General features: G+C 40.7%; 1 protein-coding gene across 2 annotated transcripts; it reads right to left on the reverse strand.

The window, feature by feature from the left end:
- Window positions 1–25422, reverse strand: CGA (glycoprotein hormones, alpha polypeptide). 2 transcript variants are annotated; one of them, XM_052694284.1, is made up of 5 exons: window positions 24770–25422; window positions 24239–24351; window positions 3515–3621; window positions 1908–2092; window positions 1–449 (listed from the first exon to the last, which is right to left on the reverse strand). In XM_052694284.1, exons 1-5 carry the CDS (start codon window positions 24776–24778, stop codon window positions 372–374), a joined length of 492 nt encoding a protein of 163 aa, XP_052550244.1. In that variant the 5' UTR covers window positions 24779–25422; the 3' UTR covers window positions 1–371. The 2 variants fall into 2 exon arrangements, with proteins under 2 accessions (XP_052550244.1, XP_052550255.1); XM_052694295.1 differs by lacking the exon at window positions 24770–25422 and adding an exon at window positions 18414–18501 and having other exon boundaries at window positions 24239–24551.
- Between the last annotated feature and the right edge of the window lie 232 nt (window positions 25423–25654).

Genomic DNA, 25654 nt, shown 5'->3' on the forward strand with positions numbered 1-25654 from the left:
TCTCCCAGAAAAATAAATAAAAACAAACAAACTTGAAAATAAACTACAAAATCTCTTTTTTTGTTGTTTTAAGCTATGAAATCATCATTTTTCCTCAAGAAACATTGACAATTTATCTGACAGTTTATTTTAAAAACAGATCAAGGTTATGGTTGTCATGCAAGTGCTGCATCTAATCCCTAATGGAAATAGTTAAACTTACTTAAATGCATGAAGAAGCAGAGAGGAAATAAAACAGCCATCCATCTCATTCAAAAGTCTACTTGGTGTCTTGACCAGAAAACACAAGATTATACACAGCGTTGCTATAAAAGCTGAAAAACAAATATTCCATTCACCGTTGTCCTTGATCATTACCAAAGGGACAGGCTTTAAGATTTATGATAGTAGCAGGTACTGCAGTGACAGTCTGTGTGGTTCTCTATCTTCACATTGTCCTTAAGGGTAATCTTAAAAAAAGAAAACACACACATGAGAAAGAAGATAATTAGGATTAGCTACACAGTTAAAACTGCAATCTCAAGCAAAAGATTTCTGAAGCCTTTTTCTTAACCCCAAGCAGTACACAGGCTCCAAAGTGTACTTGAACTAGAATGGCCTCTGAATGCCAGTCTGTGAAGCTGCATCATCAGTGGCTTTTGGAGAATATAATGAGATGGTTTTGAACAGCAACATGCCTGGTGTCCTTAATTTGGCACATTTTAAAGTGTCTATTTTTCAAAAAAGTGTTACTCAACCAATCTATGGCAAATCAGGAAGTGTCCTTAACGTACTTCACATGGAGATTATAAAAACAGAAAGCATGAACACTATGAGCTATTTTTAATCTCAGCCAAATTTTATTTCCTGCCTCAGGGCAAGCATAATATTGGTGGTCTAGAAAAACATCTATGCTCCACTGAGAAGAGCTAAAACGTGTTCAGATATAGGTATCTATAGGTAAGTCATGTATTTGGGCTCACACTGCAGTCAGCAGAGACTCAGGGCTCTGTCCAGCTGCGTACACAGAAAGGCTGATTGCCCTTTCAGACATCAGATGGGATCCCACCAAGCCCCCAGCTGCCACTCCAGAAGGTCTTTTATGGGTCCTGTGTCTGCCAGCTATACACAGATGTCTTGAGTACCCCAGGGTATCTCAGATGGCATCAAACCTGTGAGCCAGTAATTGAACTGAGCCCCTCATCAGCACATTCAGTGAACATGATTCAGATCACCATATGACAGCTACCTTGGCTTTGCATCAGCTAGCTCACCACTGATTACATCAATTTAAGATTTCTTCACCTGGAGCTGTATTGCTCCCAAAATAGCTTTAGCAGAATCTCTCTTTAGGAGAACCTTCCAGATGGGACTGTTAAATGCTCAAAGTAGCTGCACGTGTTTACAGTTCCCTCCCGGTTATACTATTAAAAGTAAACACAATCTCAATTAATCTAATGAGTACAGATGGTTTTGGTCCCTCATTCCCATATATGTAATTGATAGTATTGACTAGGCACATTCTCAGAGGATTCCTGCTTATGCAGGAAAGAAGAAAGGAAAGCGACTAATTAAAATCAAATCCACACTTTGTGACATTTAAGGAGAGGGTATGCATCCAGCAGAGTTAAAAATGAATGGTCAAGAAATCCAGTTCATGCATCATGAGTCACAGTACTTTCACTGAAGTCAGTGGCACTGCATCAGTTTCCATACCCAACTGAATATCAGAGTCAGGACTGGTTAACATTTTAATTTCTTTAAAAAAACGACAAACAAGCACAAGTGTAAATTATATAAGTACCAAAGATGTTTCCCTCAAATAGCTGCTCAGTGTCCTCCAGCAAAAACATATTATTTTCTATTCACTGCTTCACTTACACATTGCTTTCTAAAATAATTTTAAATGGTCTCATTTACATTCTCACCTTGGTGAAAGCCTTTGCTACGCAGCACGTTGCTTCTGATGTAATGTTTTTTGGAACAAGCATGGTCTTCTTGGATCTCATTGGAGTGGGATAGGCCCGGGAGAAACAGCATCCAGTGCACTGGTAAATGGGGGCTCCTGGTTTTGAAAAGAATCTGTTCTCCCCTAGCTTGCACTCTGGACAACCTGCCATAAAAACATACAGAAAAGACTTACTTGATGGCCATTCATCTTCAAAGAGAAAGGGAAAGCACAGGCAGTAAGAGGAAGTACTGGCTATATTCTGCTTTTTGATGCATGCAGAACTGAAAAGCACAGAAACAAAAGCTCTCCTCTTCAGGGTCCTTCATCTTCACAACATCCACTTCTTGTAAACCTAGAGTGCATCTTTCCAGGTAAGGCACAAGCATTTCTTTTCTGTTCTTTCTAAATTAGTTTTGTTGATAGCATTTTTTTGGTAGGCTTACTACAGTAGCTCTACCTGTAAAATCTATTAGCTATGGATAATTAGTAATAGCAGTATTTCCTAGTGCTTCCTAGACAGTGCCCATCTGGAAGTAACACTCAGTTATCTGTGAATTTTAAAAAATGCCTGGTGACTTCAAGATTTACGTAGCATGCATTTTTCTCTATTCTGTTCAAAACTTATTAAAGAAAATCAATTGGCAGAAGGCAAATGTTCAACACTATTAAAAATCAAATCTTTTTAAGTGTGAAAATGGGTTTTTACCTATACGGAGACCTGGCAATGGGGAGGAACTGTAGCAGGCAAAGGAGCCCACCTAACCTGATCATCAAAATGTAGCATTCAACTCCGTCCCCAAGAGCAGCACAGGAGAAGGCTTAGTGTGTTGGCCCTGGCAGGAGGTAAGCTTGGGTGCAACTGTAGGACACCACGATCTTCAGGCCTGCTAGGAATTGGGAAGGAGCTCAGAGAGAGGTTCTAAGGCCAGCTACTGGAAGGACTCATGCTATCTCCACATGAAGGAACACTACAAACCCCAGCCCTGATCGGCCAGAGAGGACAAACAGAATCAAACTGTGTTGTGTTAACACTGTTGCTGAGTGGATGTTGGTAAAGGCACTGCTTTCTCAGTGTTGATCCATGGGACCTGCCTTGTTAGTGAGGAGTGTGTATACGACCCTATGAGAAGAAGTGTGAGTTGGAGGCTATGCTGATGAAGATCTCTATGGCCACACTACTACACACTGTGGCTTTGTTCCGGTAAACTCATCCTCACCCTGGCTGCAGCACAAGAGGTCTTTCAGAAGAAATATATTCTATGCATTAAGATGAGAAATTATTGTTTTGCTATTCCTGGTGTTGTGTACTTTGAAGTGCAACAAAATGAAACATTTCTGTTTGATAATGTTTCAAGGATTAAGGTCACCACATCAAGAGGAGGAAACTGTCATCTGGGAGACTCATGACCTGGAGAAATCAAGTTTAAAGAAGAAATAGGAAGCAAAATTATCTCAAATAATTGTACCTTCACATCCCAGCATCAATAAATGTAATAGAATAATAATATTTATGACCACATTTATAAAACAAGTTTAATTACTGCTCTTTACAACTGCCCTATTTCTGAATACTGAGTAGCTTACCCTGCATGAGAAATTCTCCATCTGGGAAAGTATGAAGAAGATGCAGAAATACAGACATAATGGTCAAAGTGACAGCTGCATACTTCCTGTAGCAATCCATGATCTTTCTGGAAATACAAATAAGCACATTTTAGAGGACTGTTTCAGAATGGGTACAGTACCAGCATCTAGGCTACATACTAATACAGCATTCAGGACAAGTAACAGGGACAATTTAAAACCAAGAGCAGAAACTGAAAATGTAGTACACTGATGTGCATTTTATAGCCTCAGAAAATTGACTTCATCACCACTTTCATAACAAAAATGTACCTCTCCTTCTGGCCTTAACAATATTTTCTGAATATTAACACAAACCATAGCATATAAACTTCAAATACTGTAACTGTCTAATATTTATGGTAGAGTGCAGAAAAGACAGCAAACATCTATGGAGGAGACAACAGAATCTGTAGAATCCAGGACACAGTAAGACTAATTCCAGAGAAAATAATTTCACATTTGAACAATTTCCTGAGCCAAGAGTCAGATTATTTGTCCTCAAACTGACCACTTTAGTGCCCAAGTCCCCACCAACAGATTTTCATAGTCCTGTTCCTAGTTGGAAGAAAGCATTTCTTCCATTAAGGAGGGCTGCCCTCACCCAGTCTTGGTCCCAGGGGGGACACGTTCCTTCCAGGCAGAAGCCTAAGGAGACATGGTGCAAAAGAGAGCTCAGGAGAGCTTAAACAGCCCTGGAGCATCCTTCAGGGCTACCTCTGTGGTACAGGGGCCTCATCAGGAGAGTCACAGCAAGTTCAGAGTCACCATCATCTTCCAGACTGAGATTTCCATCAGGCTTTGTTTTACTGGCACTGTGGATTGGCTTTTGGGTTCCGATCAACAGATGAATACAGAAAGCTGGTTTGATATAAACACACCTTGCTTCATTCAAACTTTTAAAAATCTTTACGGGGATTTTGTGCAAGAAAGCATATGCTACGTGGCACATCTTCAGGCTCTGCACTGTCCATGCCCACCCCGCAGTTTTGCTGAAGCTGTGCAGCAGTGCTGTACTTGCTGCTACCTGCCCCAGGGACAGCAGTCCCAAGCCGCTCCCAGCACACAGAGCCCACAGATCCCAGCCACCAACTGCCTTATGAGAAAGCTTATCTGATCACGCAGGTCTCCCTGCTCCTGCAGTCACAGCCCCAGGCCAAGCCAGCAGCCAAACGGGGTGCGTTTGGGCTGTGTCTGAACAGCAGGCCCTGCAGCATCCAGTGTTCTGGCAGCACCTCAGGACAGGCTCTCACAACAGGAGCTTGTAAGCAGTTTCTGTGCCCCGTGCAGGCTGCCTGACCCCTTAGCTTTAAAGACAGAAGTTGTCCCCAAAGAGCATGGTGGCTGACAGGCAGGATAAGGCTTCAGGCTGACAACACTTGAAACATTCTAGATTCTGAAAGTCACTTGCTTTGCAAGGTAAAAAAGTTAAGAGCTCTTCTTCCAAACACTCCAGCCATTGTTGCTACTTCATGATAAATATTCTCCAGGGAGGAATCCCACTATGGAACTAAGTATTTCTAAACATGCAGTGATGGTGAAAGCAACAATAATACCAGCAACAAAGACATTAATCTTGAGATTAGATGTAGAGGCTATTTGAGCATGCCATGCTATTGGAAAGGGCACTGATGTCTCTGAGAAGAAAATATAGTAGAAAATCAAGAGAGCAAAGCATAATTAAATGAAATCAGCTTTCATATACTGGCAAGCTATTTCTTTTCAGAATTTGCATCTCCCCAGCAGAATCCCTGCAGACACTGCCACAATGATGAAATGTACAAATAATGCCTTCTTGCATCTGGATGGAAAGGTGGTTCAAGGTGTGAACCTACTTGCATGATACAATCGTCTGAGTGAGCTTGGAGCACTGGCATGTGTACGAAGACTGTATGGATTAACAGAGGGACACTCCATTGCCATACAAATTCCCAGAGATACATCCAGCAGGTCTTGGTTCATTGATCAAACAGACTGTGATGAAGGAAGCAGTCAGATTGCTATGGTGCACTGATCATATAATAGAGCTTTGAACTCAGGACAAGGAAGGAAACAAATCCAGAGAAGCCCATGCCCATAGCAAACAGAAAAATCTCATATCCAAGATGATGATGCTGAGACTAAAGACGAGATGATGAGAACGCAGTCCTTGCCTCATCAGAATTAGCAAAGTGGAAGGGAACAAAGTTTCTGAGCAAGTCAGAGAGCTATAAAGGTACAATAGAGGCAACAAAACTTTTTAAAGTAAAATAGCAAATACTAGAGATAAGAAATTGATATGAAGCCCAGCAAAGACCGAGGATGGAGAGGAGACTGCAATAATGGGAGACAAAGGCTGGGTGCTAGGCGTAGGTGGCTTTACCTCCTCAGTCCCACCTGCCCAGCAAGTTAGTCCATGCTGGCAAGAAACAGAGGATAAGGGAGTTAAAAGCAGCCAGGGTGAAATTTGAAGAAAACCCACTGGAATAAACTGTGGAAGCACTGGAAGGAAGCATTTGGAAGAAGTATAAAAAAGTAGTAAACGTGTGTATGCATGTAGGCTGAATGCTACTGGTGGTTACTTCTCTCTGCTATGGCTTTTACCAAAAACCCATCCAAGTAAAAGAAGTGGTCTTCTGAGATTAGCTACTATGGGAAACTTGGAGATGTGTGTTAAAAAGAGAGCCTGCATGATGCAGCATTGTATAGCAAAGGATAGCTACAGCAACCTGGGGTAATGCCCATTAAATGTGAGGCATGCATCACTGCTTCAGCCTTCTCATAAGTTCAGCCATGGGCTTTTACTTTAACACATACCAGTGCTCACTCAGTACTATCCAGGTTTTGTGATATGGTAAGCTTTGTGCTCCCCTTCCTCCTTTTAGATTTTCAGGGCAGATCCAAGCCAGCTTGATTTGGCCATGTCCACTGAATTAATTCAATGTGGCCACACTGAGAACATGCAGGACAGTGAAGGGTGAATAACACTGTAGCCTCACAGGAGCTTTAAACAGCGCTCTCACATTTCTGAAAGGCAGCTCCCAGCTCTCTGTGCTCTGCTCCCTGGACAAAAGTCACCTGTGTCCACAACATCAGGATGGACCTTCACACCATTTATGTCAATCAACATTCACATGATTGTGCCAGACATTTTAGGAAGTGAACTGAGCTCAGTTGCATTTATGAAGTTGTGATGAGTAAATTGATCAGAGCTCTCCCTTCAGCAAATAGGAATTTTCTTTGAAGGTTATTTACTGTATGTGCTCTTTTCAGTACTACAGCTGAGGTGTGACTGCTGGCAGACTCGCCTGTACTGGAACACACAAGTACAGTTTAGCTTCAGGCCCTGCTCCATCTGGGGGCTCAGAGCTGGACAACACATTGCCCAGTGCAAGGAGCCAGCTGGAAGGGCTCATTTACCAGCAGGAGAAGACGAAAGACAGACTTTTCAAAACACCTCGTTTCTACATCACCCTGAGCCTTTTGATAAGTCTGGATGATCCAGTGGCTCTCTAACGACACCACAGCCACTGACTGACTACTGTGTGACTCCATGCTCTTTGCTGAACACGCTGTGGCTTTCTTTGTCATAATTTCTCTAAAAATGATTTGGTAAATTAAAAGGGTCTGAGGCAATCCCAGAGGGAAGTTGTTTAAATTAAACTAACCAAAAAAGGGAATTGAAATTGCAGTTTTGCACTTCCTCTATTGAGTCAGACAGTCAGGCTCGTACTAAAAACAAAGACCTGTCAATAAAGCCCAGACATGAGTGTCTCTACTCCAGCAGTATGACAGCAACTTCGCCCGATGTTTTTATTCTGCTCTGCATTTGCTTTTCTGACTGTGCCCATGCTGCTAACCCAGTTAATATCTACACCACCTCACAACCAAGTTAAATTAAGCTTTTACTTTGCTCTGCTAATCATTATCTTTCTTAAGCTATTGGAACATTATGACTTGGTTATTGTGATTATGTAAAGTGTGAGTTTTAGCAGATCTTTGGAAAGACGACAATTTTAAACCTTCCCCAGCAGTGAAAGACTCACCTTACTATTTACAATACCTTGTCTTGTTCTGTAAACAAGTTATCCTATTACCAGTTACCATAACAAAGATAGCTTGTCATCAGCGATTGCAAACAGGTCTTCTTTACACATGCGTGTGGGATCCTGTGGATGTCTTTATATTTATGCTCTACACCATGAAACCAGAATTCCTACTCAAATTCTGCAGTCTTTGTCTTTGCACAGACATGCCAGAGAGCTTTGTTAGATGGGCCATCTTTGTACTGACCATAGGAAATAACTTACTGTCTTCAGCGAAAACGTGGGATATCTCTCTATGCTGCTCTGTATGGTGACTGTGGTGATGCTGTGCCCAATAAGAGCCAAACACTCTGCACACTGTGTTTACTTCTTTCCAGAGTGCTTAGCAGTGATGTACGGCTATGTCACAGCAACAGTGAAGTGCCAATGCTTCACTTCTGGCTGTCTTGTACATTGTAAGCTGTTAGCAAACCACTGAAGACTGAGAAATCTTTACTAACATCTTTTTTTTCTTTGTTCTTCCTTAACATATTTAACCAGCAACTTAAAGACTCTAAAACACGTTAGCACCATGAATTGTGTAACACTTGACATCTGGCAGCAATACTGTGGACCAGGATAAAAATACAAGATTATTAATGAAGCATTACCAGACCTGACCAGAAATCATGAAATATCACCATTTAGCTGTAATGCAATCCTAAACCTTGTTTTCTGTTAATTACAAAGCCAGTTCAACACTAAGTACTGATTTCTTATTGCCTAAGCAACATTTCACTCCAGTTTTCAAAGTAAAAACTTTGACAGAATGGAAGGAGAAGAAAACCTTTGGAGAGAAGGAGAAGACAATGTCAAAAAAAATGTAATTGTTCTTCTTTAGCAGTAAAGAAAATTAAAAATATATTACCTCCCTTGTTCAGTGAGAATAAATCAGAAAGATGAGAAAATGCAGGATGATGTTCAAATGTGAGCTGTCCTTGATGTGTGGATGTACCTTCCTGATGTATGAAAAGGCTGCATCTTTCTTTTATACCAGCAAAGTTAGATCATGTTCCTCGCCCACAACTAAGCCATAGGATCAACTGTACATTTTCTCTAATGACTGAACATTACTTTATGTAATTACCAGCCCACAATACTGATCTTATCTCCTACTCAACTTTCATAAACATCTTTTTTTCCTTATATAATGAAAGAAAGGGCAGCTTGTGTGCATGAACTCAATGCCATGTGAGTTTCCTGGGGAACTCAAATATCCAGCGTCTAGTCATTTGTTGCACTGGTCAGTGAATAGAAGCTCATTTTACAAAAGGAAGAGTTAGTAAGGTTTCCTAATGCTTCTGAAACCAGAGAGAAAAACAATTACAGCAATGGCACTGTCTTAGCAGGGAATAACAAAATAACAAACAGCAGAGATCTACACAAATATAAAAGAATAATCTCCACTTGAATTTAATGCCCAGAGAACAAATGTGTGGATTAATATAGGATTACTTCTTTACATGTGGGGCAAGATCTCATCTTGTTTTCAAAGTATAGCTAGTGTAATGGAGGCCTTTTTGAAAATGGCACCAGAATGCAGATTTTTAAGCTTTAGAGATTTGCAAGTCCCTATTCTCAAGTGAGAGAGCCAGTGTTGATGCAGCTGGATCTGAGGCCAAGAGGTACAGAAGGGCTTGCACCCACTCAGCACTTCTTTTCCCCAACCCAAATGGGAGGTGTATGTCCAAGTGCCTACCATAAACAAGCCCCAGCAACACAGTCAGCCCACATGGTACTGAGGTAGAGGAGATTCCCCTCAGATGCCTAAAAGTTATCTGCCCAGATCTGAGTTACTCACTCTAGGCTGCCTCTGTAAGTCAATGGACCTAAACGTCTCTTTCAGTACTTGGCTAAGCAAGCAGAAAGGCTGCACCATCCCCTTTGGTGGCTGCCCAAGACACATCAGATTGAAGGGTTCAAGTGGCTGCTGGCTTAGGCTCACCAACTCTTTGTTTGGCTTGTTCCTCAGCCTCTGCTCATGGTACAGTCCCATGCTCTTTCCATTCTCCACAGTGCATCTCCCTGACCTGCACCTGACTCACCACACCTACCTCCACTACCATCCTCATCAGCCTCAAGGTGCCTTTCCACCTTCTATTTACTCAATTGATCACTGAAACAAAGTGTAATCCAAAACAATTGTCCCCAGCATGCACTTGGCTTGAAATTGACTTCTGTTGCAAAACTGAAGATGGATTTCTGCACCTGAAAGCCTGCCTGTTTTTTATCCAATGATATGAGCTGGTCTAATAAAAGATGGTTGCTCTTCTTACAACATTGCTTCATTTAATAACAGAAGCATAAAGCTGACATTTTAAAGCTACTGGTAAACAGTTTACTGAGAAATATTCCCCTGGAAGACTGAAACTTAATATCTCTTGTCATCCAAAGAAAATTTGATGAAAATTGCTGAACTTTGTAGAGTAGCTCTGACTTGGCTCTATCCTGCCCTTTTGATACTCCAACTCAGCTTGCAGTCCTATGGGAAATCCAGCTTGACTTGTGATACTTCACAAAAAAAGCATAATGCTATCCTCATAATAAGGAATATCAGTGGCAATTGTGTTGTATGTTCATATTTGGTACTTATTTGGCTATGTATAGCAGTGCATCACCAAAATAATAAAAAAAGAAATGTTATAAAAAATCTTTCATTGGAATGATTTAAGCACCTGATCACATTACCTCCAGAGTATAAAGAAAAATAAGAGCGCCCACAACCTGGTAGTCCCTTCATACCAGAATGTATTAGAAATAAATCTCATGAAGTCAATGGAATTACACTTGTATAAAAGATAGTTTTAAAAAAGCCCCTATTTTTATTAAGAGGATTTCTTTCTTTAGCCGTTCCAAATCTCCAACTAAAAATACTTGGTCAAATCTGTCTTAATGTGCAATTGAATGAGAAATGAGTGAAAGTGGTTCAGTACTTTGGAAGTATGAAAAAAACCCACTAACTTTTCTAGGAGCTGGATCCTTACCACTCCTTGGAATTTCTCTGCTCAGGTGGGTTCCTGTCTCCTCCCTTTCTCTGTCAGAGCTGTCTCAAGGTATCTGTCCTACTTCCCTACTTTGCAATATCTGCTTATCTAGGGGCTGCTTCCTGATGCTGCCTTTTCCCCGCTAGAGGAAATCTTTTCCTCTTTGCCACTCTGTGGAGTTGTAGGGCATTCCCCCACACTCTCAGTAAAAGAATGGGAAAAGGTTCCCTTGCTTCAGTAAAAAAATTCTTCAATTCAACAATGACAATCATCATTATTGATAAATAGATCCTATCCCCCACAGAGTGTGATTAAAGATAAACACCACTAAACTGAAATGCTAGTAAGGGCAATACAAGGTTTGCTATGTTTCCTCCAGCAGAAAGGATAGTACAGAACACAAATACTTTTTTTCTACTTTTCTTTTTTTTTTTTTTTTCTGCATAAGAATCATATTCTTCAGAACCATTCCAGCCTTCTTTTTTTGGTTTTACTTCTCTTTCTACATAGGGAAATGAAAATAACCCTTAAAATGAAGTTCTGATAGCATTTCTGTTTTGGATGGATAAGCACGTTGAGTTCTGAAGGGGTTTTATAATAATCATAGAATCATAGAATAGCCTGAATTGAAAAGGAACACAACAATCATCTCGTTTCATACCCCCTGCTATGTGCAGGGTCACCAACCAGCAGACCAGGCTGCCCAGAGCCACATCCAGCCTGGCCTTGAATGCCTCCAGGGATGGGGCATCCACAACCTCCTTGGGCAACCTGTTCCAGGGTGTCACCACCCTCTACCACATTTCAGAACCTCTTCCAAATACAATCAAAATCTACACTTTATCATTTGCATGACCTCAAAAAACAGCAGGCTCCCTTCTGAGGATAGAAGCACTCACACACACTGAACACCATAAACAGTTTTCTTCTCTCTTATAATCTTCCAGCACCTACTTAGCAACCAGCTCTGAACCTGCACCAGAGGAACTCACAGTCACTGATACTATCTCACATTTTGGGTGTCACTTCCTTCATTGTTTGTGTCATCTTCAAGGGTCTCTGGAGGACAGATCCTCCCTCAAGTGCTTTGCACTGACATAAGCAAATTATCAGAATCACCAAAGAGATAACAAAATAACAAAAGGTTTCACTAGAATGGCTGACAGCATACCCCAGAAAGAAAGATTTGCTGTGGATTCAAGAAAAAAAAAGATATTAAAGAAAAAATATAATCTGATCTGGAAATATGCAGTTATTTCAGTATTGAGCTGAGTCTCCCAGCTCCTTGCCATTTAACTCTTCCACCATCACTCCTCCCGTTGCCCTCTGTCTGTTCTCAGATGTAGTAGTATAGTTATTCACTTAAACAAGACATTCCAAGGCTGTGGAAAACACAGACATACAGCTTTTTAACATAAAGAGCTCCTGTCTGCTGAAACGTGTCATGTAGCATTACACAAGGAGTGAAAGTCATGTTTTCTACCATTGTACAGATGTTTTCAACTGATTAGCTGAAATTACTTCTCAAAGCAGCACTTTCTGGCCTCATTCTCCTTCATTTAAAATCAGTGAGACTTCTGCCATTTTTTTCAAATGAAACTGAATCTGGACTTTTAAGATTAGCTGTTAGTGTTCTCAAGCTTCAGCCAAACATTGATTATTCTGAGATAATACAGCTTTTAGTATTTATGGCACATAAATAATTGACTGCAAAGCCTCTTCTATTCTAAAACCATGGTGGAAAGAGGGTTCACTAATATGCATCTTTTTTTTTAGTAGTTTTTTGAAGGAATTGAAATTAGGGACAGCAGAACTCCAGAAATACGTGCAGAAATCATCATTTCACCAAACTAACTCCAAACCAAAAATCCTGCTTCTGAAGAAAACAGATTATAGGGAATATCTACATTTTTTATCCTTTTTTTCCTTAACCTGTCAAGGTCAAAATTTTTAATCATGGCATGTTGTTAGGATACTTATGGTACTAATAGGATGATGGCCTCTGTTTAGCTCTTTTTTCATGCTTCCTTTTGAAATAGGTTTATTTGAAATCCAATTCCTTTGAGCAAAATTAGAGTAGATAATATAATAACTGTCACAGTACTGCGGAACAGCAAACAAAATGTCATTAACGTAGGTTTGACCTCGAGGGCTTTACAGAATGCATTTCAATATTTGTTTTCTCTACTTTTAATTCATATGAGTAACTACACCTCCTACAGTGACTAACCCACATCACAAGGTCAGGATGGGCTATTGCTTTTATGTATAACATTGCTCAGTTGAGATAACTAGGTTTGTTCGACTTCTGAAACAGTAAGTGCTTACTATCAGACGGAAGTAAGACACTAAACTTAACAGACTACTAATCGAATTGAAGCAGTGACTATGTTCCCACATCTCAAGGGCAGCCCTTGAGAGATGGAAAATGAAGCTTTAAATATATTTCAGTATTTAGCTTTTTTAATTAAAAAACAAAAACCAAGACACATGAATGGATGATTAGACTTACAGCAGATAAACAGCCCTGTAAAAGGGACAGATATACTGCCAGTGCTGAAGTACTCTGATCAATAATGCAGGATGTCTCATATACACAATGAGCAATTTCAGCAACTCGCACCATTCGAACACAAAAATAATTGTTCATACAATTTGAGATTAGCTCCCTGTAGTCCAAAACCTGAACTCTCTCAAATGCTCACGGTATCACCTCCTCTATTAGAAGAAATTTCCATTCCCGTTTCACAGGACTGTGTTTCCTGCTTTTTACAGATGAAAGCACAAAAAAAATGCTGAAGTTCATCAAATTTCAATCAAAATGCAGCAAGATGTAGCCTATAGTGCTGATGATAAAAAAAAATAATGCACTGACATAGAAACATTACTGGAAAATGTATTCTGAGGAAAACAGCGTATTTTTATCACATTACCAAGAGGCTTGTTACCAGGCTGCTGTTAGTCTCTGTGTCGGCACTGCACAGAGCACTCTGACCTGCAGGTCATCTGGCTCACCCTGCTTATGATCCGGATTGCAGTAGCACCTAAGAAATCCATAGTGAAACCCAGCAGTCGTGGGCCTGCCTGGCACAACCCTAGATAGCAGTAGTTGGGGTCACTGGGACCGGTTTATCCCATGATGTTCCCGTGCACAAAAGCCACAAAAAGAAGGTCTTCTGCCCTGCAGAATTTACAATCTTGTTCAGTGTTTGGAGGAACCAAGCCATTCCCTCAAACTCCTGTTCTACCCAACTGCAGGTGATACCTGGATATCTTCTGATACCTGATCTCAAACCAATGCTCTGGGCTTTACTAAAATCTTCAGATGATATTCCAGGTCTAAGAATTGCAGACAGTCACAAGAGTCTCTCCTGATCAACACATCTAAGTGATCTCTGACCAGAGCCCCCAGTCCCTCTGGAAGATCTCTGAATTGCATATGTTTCATATTTCAGAGAGACATCCAGAGCAATACATAAAAGGAATTATACAAGGTATTTTGTTATCAGTGGTAACGATAAAGCTGATACAAAATGGGCTACTGCGTTATAATATCAAGCCATACTCAGCCAATGTTGCCCAGCCAGCAGCCCAGCAGCTACCTTTCAGAAATAAAAGAGGCTTAAATTCACATGGTAACACTCGGTATAGACTTTACCATGCTTTGAGAGCTGGATACTGAGAGCTGATTTCCCATGTTGTTGAAATTTAGATGCTATCAAGAGGCAGAACAGCAGCCATTCTCTGCCTGCAGCATTACACGGCTGTCGTCAGAGGGGCAGTGATGAATCATAGTAACGTCTCAAATTTAATCTAAATGTCTATTTGAGTAGACTGCACAGGTCTAAACTGTAAATTTGTGGGAAGGGAGAGGGCAGGGGAGGAGGTCCAAGCAGCAGCAAAAATGTAAAAAGACCATTTTAAATTTAAAATACCATTTTATTTAATACCATTACTTTGTGGTCCAGGTTATTTCTTAAGCTAAGCTTAGATTACAAAATGAAAGACAATCTGGGTTCCGTGCTGTTTCCCAAGTTCTCTCATGCCCATCCAGGAGGCCAGAAAGGGAAAGAATTTGAGTACTGACCTTATCTATTAATTGCCTCCTGTATTCTTCCTCTTTGCTTGTGTTCACTTGTCATCTCATCTCATTTGATATTTAGCTTGACAATTCTCTAAACCAAGGGCTATCCTTTCACTCAAACTGTTTTTACCCATGACTACGGCTCCTAGACAATATAACAACTAAATACCAACACTCAGCATTTCTTGATACTAAGAAGGGAATGCACCACGTGCTTTTAAAAGATGGTGCTGCAAGGGCAGCTTCTGTGATGACAGTAAGCAGGCCTGCAGAAATGCAATAGCCCTTCCAGAGCTTTTCCTCTCTAGGAGGATTTCCCAGTGACCTAACAGATGTAGAAAAGCCCAAAGACTAATATGAAATGCACTTAACAGTACCTGCTTTGATCTCACAGAGATATGCATTGACCTCCTTCTGCTCTTAGAGCCTTTAGTACAGGTAGATATTCAGACTGGTGAAAACCTAGGCTGGCAAATGCCACAAATATCCTTCAAGCAAACCCTCGGTTCCAGCTTCAGGATGCTGATTTCTTCTTCAGGAGTACACCATACATTGTTCCAAGTAGGAAGCCAGAGCTAGCAAGCTAACAAAAATATCCCAGTATCTTAACAACTATTCATTAACTGATTGTATTAATTTCCTCAGATACCCTTTATAATTTTTCAATTTGAAAACACTTAAAATACTGTATCTAAATGTTCAGTAGGAGATTTGTCATTTCTGTTGGCCACTATCAAATACACCAAACAAAGTATCAATAAATAGCAAATATTGTTATTCAGTAAACCTTAACCTCAATAAACCTTACCAAGCTTAAACACACATTTTTAACTTTAAACAGAGCTCCATAGCAGCATTGGAGTGGGCAGAGCACATTGGCCATTTAAACCAGATCTGCTGCTGTCTGATACGAGGCAGAATGTGGCAATGCAATTGCTTCATTACAGCAAATAAGGCCACAAGTTTGCCATTGACTTATTGATTTAAAGAGTTGCATGTGTGAAGTCAGCTCACTCTGACAGCGAAAAGCAAAGCTCAGTGGCAATGTCTTCCTGTTTTAAGAGTTTCCCAGCTTTCTGCTGTAGATCTTCCATCAATGTTGCTTTAACATGCAATGAAACACAGGCAGTGGTACCCTTGGGAACTTCTCCAACCCTGATACCCAATAAGAGTGTGTTCTAAAAGGCACCAATGGCTGTATTAAGCAAACTACAAATTCGGAATCATGAACAGATAGGACTGACTGAACAGGGAAGGCAGCAAGAAATGGATTCAGTTTGCTGGGCTGTACCAATGGCCCTGCAAAAAAAGTCATGGAATCAGAGAACAGTTTGGGTTGGAAGAGGCTTTTAAAGGTCATCTAGTCCAACTTCTCTGCCATGAACAAGGACACCTTACAGCTAGATCAGGTTGCTCAGAGCCCTGACCAGCCTGACTTTGGATATCTCCAGGGAAAGGGCATCTACCACCTCTCTGAGCATCCTGTTCCAGTGCTTCACTGCCCTTATTGTAAAAATCCTTTTCCTTATATCCAGTCTAAATCTCCCCTGATATACTTTGAAACCATCTCCCTTTGTCCTATCACGCCAACCCTGCTAAAGAATCTGTCCCCTTCTTTCTTTCAGCCCCCTTTAGATACTGAAAGGCCTCACTCAGATCTCCTCAGAGCTTTCTCTTCTCCAGGTTGAACAGCCTCACCTCTCAGCCTATTCTCGTAGGAGCCTATCCATCCCTTAGATCATTTCTGTGCTCTGAGTCCTCTGGGCCTGCCTTCAGTTCACATCAGTCACTTATCCTGCTGTCTGCAAGCCACTGGTAGATCATGAGATGATTGGACGGTGGTCTAGAAAATGTTTGAAGGAAATTTAAACCCTGTGCAGATGCTTTCTCTCACTCTCAACCAAATCCTAAACACAAAGTTGTTTTCAGCATCAATTACAAATGGGAAATAACAAAGCGTTAATCACAAAGTGGTTCATCAGTCCAGTAAAGTAAAGCCCAACAAAATCAGACTGGATGCAGATGGAAGAGTGGGGGAAAAGAAATGAAGGGGGAAAAAAACAAAACAAAACAAAACAAAAACAAACAAACAAACAAAAAAAACAGCTGAGGATATGAACTGACATTTTCATTATTTATCATATTTGGGACCTATCTTTGAGTGCATGACTACACATATTTTGACTTAAATAAGCCTGGGATTTTTCTGACCAAATGAGGACACTCCAACATCATATGACACCTGAGCTGGTTCTCTAGATTTCTTTGGAATCAAATGAGATTTTGGATCTATTTTTGGAACTACATCAGGACAAGATGAATTGATCACTTTCCTTGCTTAGGAGGGGAAAAGAGATAACTAGCTCAAATGTGACCATCTACGGCTGGACTGGAGATTTTCACATCTGTCCAGACAGAGTTTACAGCAAACTCCAGAAGACCAAAACCACATTTTTTAGCAGTCTGTTTAAATTTGCTCTGTTTATTCCCTATATCAGCCTTAACAACTTTCATCAGCCGTTCTGAAAGCAGGTTAAAAAAGACCAAGGTGCTTATCAACCCAGGATCTAGACACATCCTGCCAGCCCTGAACTACAGCAGAACAGCCACCAGTGTGCTATGGCCCCTTATGAACACAACAGCTTGGTCCCAAAAACAACAGATAGCAGCATATTGCTCACTTCAGAATTACTGAGCTCAGCTGAGCAGCCAGGCTTCCCATCATGGGTATGGAGATGTCCCCTGCACTGCATCATTTTTGGAGCCAAGCTGGTGCCTCCTCAGCATGGAGCTCACTGCATCCATCTGAGGGCAGGATGATGCACATCTGAATTTAACATCACTGCACGGAACCAGCTTGCACTTGGTGGTGACTGCACTCCCCTCTGCTTTTCTTTCCCACCAGCACACTCCTTCCTTCCATACAGGCAAGCAGAGAGAAATAATTTCCAACTAGAAGACATTCAAACATGACTTAGGGCACAAGAGCACATCAGGTCTCTCATTTAGCAGCCTGTGATTGTTTGCAGAGCAGTTACTGGTGTGAAGTCTCATTAACTTCAGTAATGTAGTAAGTCCCAGTGATTTCAGTAAGCACTTAATCATGTACTTACAAGTTGGCTGAGCTTGAGTGTACATAGGCACATGTACTTTGCTGATTACAACAATTTTTTTTACACTGAGCACACACATTGCAGAATCAAGACAGTGGCATCAGGATTGCCAAGCACAAGGGCTGCTACAAAAGCCATGCCTCCTATTTTGTTATGTTAACCCACAACGTTAGACATAGGCGCTGGTGGCACAGCAGTAGAAGTTGAACCTTCCTATCAATATTCCATTAGACTTTGTTGCTGTGTGACACATGGCAGCAGAGGGGCAGTCTGACAACATGGTGTCTGACGTGGAAGGGTGTATGGAGCAAATGCGTGCTACTGAATTCCTCCATGTAGAAAAAATGGCACTCACTGACATTCACCAAAGCTTGCTAAATGTTCATGAGACCAAACAGTGGGTGTGAGCACACTGAGGAGGTGGGTGGTGTATTTCAGAAATTGTGGCAGTGACAGTGGAGTCACCTCACTGGCACAGATGTTTATCAGCTTGGCATGCAGGCTCTTGTTCATTGCTGCTGGAAATGCATAGCTAATGATGGTGAGTATGTTGAAAAATAGCATTTTGTAGCTGATAATTGGTTTTATCAATTGGTGTTACTGTGCTCTTTGTACCTGTTGTTGTTTCCCTGGAAATAAGTAGGAGGCACTACTTTTGGAGCAACCTACGTCACTTAGGTAGTCCAGCCTTGAACTCATGATACTGGAAAGAGAAGAAAAAAAAAACAAAAAAATTGTAGAGGTTTAAGTCATTGAGCTGCAATAGAATTCCCCATAAATATTCAGAGAACTAACTGCAGTAATCTATTAATTGTTAATGATCACTTTCAAGAAATAAAAGTGAGCAAGAAAGAAAGGTTCCAGCTCTAGAAAGTATAAATGCAATACCTTTAAATAGGAGGGTAAAGGTCTTGGAGCATGCTATATCTGTCAAACTAACTTTCAGCCCTTGAAACAGAACAAATTATTTAAAAAATTATGAATACCTGGGCAACTATGATGATAATTAAAAAACAGTTGAAATGGGTTTGTCAAGAAATGAATTATATTAATTGAAGCTATCCTGCTCTGACAGGATAATTGCTCTAGCAAATAAGTGGGAAATAGCCAGTATGATGCTTCTTAACAACGATGAGCTTTCGATGCTATTCCATCTTCTTAAGCAAGATAAGACAGCATATTCAGAGCCAGTCAGCAACCTGGTAGGTGCAACAGTTGAAAAATTGTTCCCAAAGTGCCATAACTGATGGTTTGCTGTCCAGAGAACAGCCAGGGGAGTTTGTCCTGAGAAAGTTTTATTCACCACTTCCATTTATACCTGAAGATGATGACACATGGGTGTGCTTACATAGTTTGGTGATGATATTAGATTGGGAAAAGTTGCAAAACGCTTTGAAGTAGCATTAAAAATGAGCCTAAGAAATTGAAGAGGCAGCTTAAAATCAACCAGAATCAACCAGATGAGATATAAAACAGAAAATTATGAAGTGGTCCGCTCTTCAAAGGGATATCTAATGAGGAACGAAAATTAAATACAGAATATGAAATGTCTGTGTAGGCAGAAAACAACGTGGGAGATCACAAACTGAAGAGTCAACACTGTGATGTATGATACAAAGAGTAATTACTCCACTTTACTCAGCTCTGGCAAGACCCAGCAAGAGCAGCGTTGTGCTCAGAATCAGTCACTGTACGCTGAGGAAGACGATGACGATCCACCAAGGGGCAAAAGTGCAACAGTGAGGACAGCTGAAGGAATAAGGATTGGACGGCTTAGAAATAAAGCTGTAAACTTAGAAATGAAGGGATTAAGGTGGAACATTATAGCAGCACTTCAAAGTGCAGATGGCTGTCATAAAAGTTTCGGTGGCCGTTGTTCCACCGTAACAGCTAAAGGAAGGAGAAAGATCAGATCCATTTGCAGCAGAGGTTTGAGTTAGGTATTACAAACACATTCAAACAATTGGGATTGCTGAGCATTAAAACAGGCTATTTCAGAGCCTGCAGAATCTTCCCTCCAGGAGCCCCGACTCCAATTCTCTTGAAAGAGCACACAGCAACTTTGCTCGTCTAATAAAAACAAAAAAGGTGCATGTGTGTACATAGTCATCAGTGAGTTTGAAAGGTAATTCTCTTGGCATTGTAGGTGAGCAATTACTCAACTCCTAATAACGTTACATCTCAATTCAGTGTTTTTGAAAGCATGGGCTTGAACGGCAACAGGATCAGACCTACATTTTTTTTGCAATTGCGCCTAAGTAATGGAATGCGTGTCTCAGATCTTTTAATGCAGCATAACTTAATGCAGTTTTTGTATTTCAATAGTATGCATAAATCACTGCAAAAGAATCGCTATCTCACTGTAAGAAGAGAGCTACTAAACTGTGTGTCCTAGACAAAGGAAATATTTTTCAAGTGCTTTGCCTCAGGGGGGATTTAAAGGAGGAAGTTAATGCATTCCAGCAAGAATCTCCATCACTATAATGCCAGTGGATTAATTGTAAGTAAAGCTAAGGCTGCGAGAGAGGAAAATTTGCAGTATAAGGAATGTTGATGAAAAGTGCGGGAATGCTGTTGAAGATAAATATATAGCTTGAAATAGATTTTATTTTAAAATGGTGATATTCTTTCAGCATTTCTGTTATTCCCATGACTACCTCTCAGCTCTAAGAACGACTTTTTCATTTTATTCCAATAAATCATTTCTGAATCAAGAATTCATTACATTTCCATCTTTTCATTTTCACTGCAGTGGTTTCTTTCTCTGTGCAACGGCTTCATCACCTGATTGCAATCAATATTGCTGTAACAGGCAGTACATGCAGTTCATCATCAGCAAGAGAAGGGTAAGGAATTACAGGGCACTTACACCACCCTTGTTTAAAATCCATCCCTCTGCCTTCTCCTACGCCTGCCCTTTGCAGGATGCACCTTTTTTTTCCTTCTGTGGACGCACGGATCTGTATTACACCAAAGATGCCCAGTTATTTATTCACTGAAAAAAATAAAATTCAAAGACATTCTTTTTAAAAATAGCTGTTACTGTAAAATGCACTCTCGAAAAGCATTTATCTGCCTCATCACAGCAAAGAGCTGTGTGCCACTACTAGCTGTGTGTGTCACTACTTAATTGATCATAAAGGAGCTAAAATGCAAATTAAGGGAATACAAAAGGCAGACCAAAATGAATATAAGCAAATACAATTTCTTTTAATTGGTCTCACACCTGCATCCTTCAGCTTAAGTGGAATACTGACGGTCATTATTTTAAACATCCTCTTCCTCCCCCCAAAGTTTTCTCAAGAAATGTCCTATCCTGATGCCCAGTGAAGCTCTTTTTCCTGTGCTCACAAAAAAGATCCAGTTCATATATACAAAATGTAAAATGAAAGAAAAAAAAGGTCTCTGTGGAGCCATCCTAATTTAAATGCTTATCTTGCAAAAGGGGAAGGGAATGAAGAAAATAGCACAATGATGGGAAAACATGTCAGTCTCCAGGACAGCATTTCTTTCAGTAATTCGTTCAGTTTACAGCTAGAACTCTGCAAGAACCTATTGAACATGCAGGCAATGTACATCACTCAGCGAACAATGGAAAATGATAAACAGAAAAGACAATGGAAAGCTAGAAAAGCAGCATTAATTGCAGGTAATAGTATTAAAGTTATTATTAAAATACTTAAAAAGAGAATGCAACCCCTCCCCTTCTTTTCAGACAGCTCTAAAACTAACTTCAGATACTCTTTTCTGAGAAAACAGCTCAATCCAAGATCTGAGCAAGTGTTGAAATGCGCTGTCCTCCCTCTTCAGTAATTCCCTTCCTCTGGAAAGATGGATTCTCCATGCAATCTGAAATCTGCAAAAACATTTTCCTTTCCCTCATCCGGCTGATGGTAGAGACAACCTATAGACCGTGCTCTGCACGTGTTTTCTTATTCCTGTTGGGGAATATTTAGACTGCTTCAATCACTGTAAAATATGGCTATATAAACCTACACAGGTGATTTCAAACATGGGTGAAAATGGCCGCAGCCAGTATCAATAAGGAAGATATAAATACACGGGATTTATTTTCTCCTCCTTTCAGAATTCACGTCTCATATGTACTCAGTTTTCATCAGATCTTTTCTACTGCTGCCTTGCACAAAGCTACTGTTTGATTGCCTCACAAAGTTTCTTTTATAGTGCTGTGGACAAACAAATTTGGCACCTTGGAAACAGCAGCGTGCACTGTCCAAGACGATAGTTAAGTTTGTTCCAATGTTTTGGCAGTTTTCTTCACCCAGTATCATCCTTCAGCTTGAAAAGCTTTTGTACTGACATTTTAGTGTTTCTAGACTAAAATCACACTTCTTTTTATGTTTTATTCCACTGAGCTAAAAGAACGATTTATATTCTCCTCTCATAAAGAGATTCTCCGTCCTACTTATAATCCCTCATGCCCTTCTCTGTACCTCCTGCAGTGCAATCTAATCTTTTCTGACCAATAGCGCCCAGGATAGCACAAATTGTTTCAGATGAGCTAGATGTTTTATTTTTACCTGCAGTATCTAACGGAAATATCTGACCTGTCAAGCCATGTGATTTTACAAGCTTTTTTTTTTCTTGGTAGACAGAGCACACATATATGACTTGGACAATGTCAACTAATACAATGAACACCTTCACTCACTGTCACCTCCAACTGATGCATTTCCCCTGTGAAGAAAGTACTGCCTGCTATCAGTCTCCCTGTACTTTACATTTTGAAAATTAATCCCATTGTATTATTTAGGATTTCAAGGTCATCCAATCTCGATCCCTCTCTTATTGAAAGTGTCTCGCTATTTTGTGTCATCAGCAAATTTCATTATTACAGCTCATATTTTTGTACCTACATCATTAATGGAAATTTCTGGCTGAATAAATATCTTCTGATGTCTCAGATGGGTATGCGATAGGTTTTTTGCTTTCATCTCCAATGTGGAAACATTCATTTTCATATCTTCTTTCTCATTAGCCTCTGCTTTAATTTCCTTTGTAAGGAAACTCAGCTGGGCTTCTGACAATTCTCACTTTACTCTTACCCTCCTTAATACTTTTATAAGCAATCATTTTGTTCCATTCCCTTCAAGCTTCTGATTGTTCTCAATAACCCTTCTGAAGAAGCTATTTACACAGCTGTGACCAACCATCCCTCTACTTTGAGATATGAATTTCAGATACTATTTTTTGCAGACACTTTACCGATGCCAAGCCTTCCCCACATGCAAGTCCACAACCACCTAAATGGCACTGTCACCACTAACTCATTCCCTTAATTTCATCATTTGACCTTTTTAATTAAAAAACTGTTACTAACCTGGCTCTGCTCTAAGTGAATAATTTTCCTAATAATCTTATGAAAAGTATTTCTCTCCAGACTTAAAATAAAACGTCTCTAGCACACACGTTCGTCTAATAGAAACTCTTTGCCATCTTTCTCCAATATTGACTCAAACAAGTTCTTCTTTAACTTTTCTATCAGGTTTATTTCTTTCTTAAATATCTATCACATTGCAAATTTTAATCCTCAATCAATTGATTTTACCTGTATAACACTTTAAAAGTGTTATACAGGTAAAAGTTTTCAGTGTCTTTTATTTGCGTTCCTGTCCTAAATTCTACTCTGCCATATCTCCTGGTACCCTTTAAGAATTAGTAACTCCAGTTTTGTTGCTTGGGTTCCAGAGATATATAAACATTGTAGCTGTTCCTATGTCACTAACAGGACATTCTCCCTGGAAGAGTTGATAGTCCTCCTCCTAGGTGCCAGCTATATACAATTTAGAAAGCACTCTCATTGTTATTTTTCATAAGACAACCTTGTCTCCAGCCACAATCTGCATCTCAAAACATACAACCGAAGTACCTGAAGATCTGTAAGACATGCATTCTCTTAATGACAGATTTTTCTGAGGCATGGGAAGTGAAACATGGAGTTAGGAAAGCACCATACTGTGGGTATGTACTGAGTCAGTCAAGTGGCAAGAGTGGATGAGAGCATACCTGAATCCCAAATGAATTTTTGACAATGAGGAATCTTTACCATTATAAGTTCTCATCTTAAATCTTTATTTCTGGCATCCTCCAGTAATAAGCCTGTCAATTCTTCTTAACAAGAAATTTCATCTTCATGCTGGTATAAAACTCGGGTCTTTCCATTCTTAGTATAACACCTTTTTCCTGTTGTTTCTCAGTGTCTCTATCCCATTTTTCTTCCTTGGACTCTTCTCCTCCATGGATTCATTGCCCTTTCTCCCTCCAGACACTTCTGCCTCTCCTGCTTATATTCCAGCACAACAAATGCTTAATTGTATATTTCCCTTGTCAGTCTCCTAAGCTTTATATTCACATTTTTTTCACAGTCTCATTGTTTAACCCACAGATTTGTGAAGAAGACAGGTATCTGTAAAGCCTACCTTCTCTGTAGTATCTCTTTTGCTCCTGTCATCTTCAGGCATCTGTACTTCACTTCCTTTCCATAGGTTTTACGAGGGCGGAGAGTGATAGGACAAGGGGGAATGGTTCTAACCTGAGGCAGGGGAGGTTTAGGTTAGATATTAGGAGGAAGTTTTTTACACACAGGGTGGTGACGCACTGGAACAGGTTGCCCAAGGAGGTTGTGGATGCCCCATCCCTAGAGGCATTCAAGGCCAGGCTGGATGTGGCTCTGGGCAGCCTGATTTGGTGGCTGGTGACCCTGCACATAGCAGGGGGGATGAAACTTGTAGATTGTTGTGGTCCTTTTCAACCCAGGCCATTCTATGATCGTATATATTCCTTTCTATCTTCTGTTAGGATTCAACAACAGGACGAGCATTACAGCTCTTTACCTAGTATTGAAAAACCTCTTTTTAGGATACTGCTACACTTCCTCAGTAGCAGTCATCATATTTTCATTGTTGTCAAGCAAGAATAAAAGGCCGTTTGTGGTCTTTCCTTCTACTTACTAACTCCATCTTTGGTCTCCACAGTGGAAGTCTAGCAATTAACCGCCTCTGAACTGTGTGTGATTAAAGACAGGAACGCTCCCTGGAGGCCTTTGTGCAAGTCCTGTTTGGAGTAGGACAGCTGAAGGACAGGCTTCTTTCCACTTGATCCTGATGAGAACAAAACAAAGTCCTTACTCTACCACCTCTACATGCTAATCTTTTGTTTAAGAACCTCACATTGCCGGTTTCTCCTTCCTGGCCTAGGCTCAACACTGAAAACCCTCTGGGGAAGGAGGAAGTGAGGCAGCAAACAAAAACAACTGCACCCATGAATACGCATTTGGCTGTTGTGGCTTACCTGTAAGTGAACCTAATTGAAATTAAACTGTGAATAACGCAAAGTAGAACTGGAAGAGTTATCCGGAGGACACACTATCCTTGCTCATATGAATAAGGTATTCATAAAGAATGAGTAAGCTTTTGTGCAGTTGTTCCTGGTATTTGCATCGCTTATTAGTACTGGGTATGTAACATGCAGCTTGGCGGTGAGGGATACATGCAAACCTATGTAATTTTCCCTCTGCTAACTTCAGGAGGAGAAGGGATTACCCTAAGGAGGTCAGCCCCTGCAACTTCCCGCTCTGTTAAGAGCACTCAACATGGTGCACAAGAAATGAAGGACCGCACTTAAAGCCAGGCGGTACCAGCAGCTGACTAGGCGGAAGGAGCCCTCACACACCCAGGCCGCCAAGCCGCCCGCCCGCCATCGCTGCCCGCGAGGCTCGAGGGAAGCCGCGAGGCCGCCACCACCGCCATTTACCGCCAAAACTGGTCGGAAGAAGGGCGGGGAGCGCCGTCACGTGGCCACGCGGCAGTTGGAGGGGGCGTGGCGTGGCGTCACGT

This window comes from Tympanuchus pallidicinctus, unplaced genomic scaffold, assembly GCF_026119805.1.
Source record: "Tympanuchus pallidicinctus isolate F22 unplaced genomic scaffold, pur_lepc_1.0 scaffold1, whole genome shotgun sequence".
Lineage (NCBI taxonomy): Eukaryota > Metazoa > Chordata > Aves > Galliformes > Phasianidae > Tympanuchus > Tympanuchus pallidicinctus.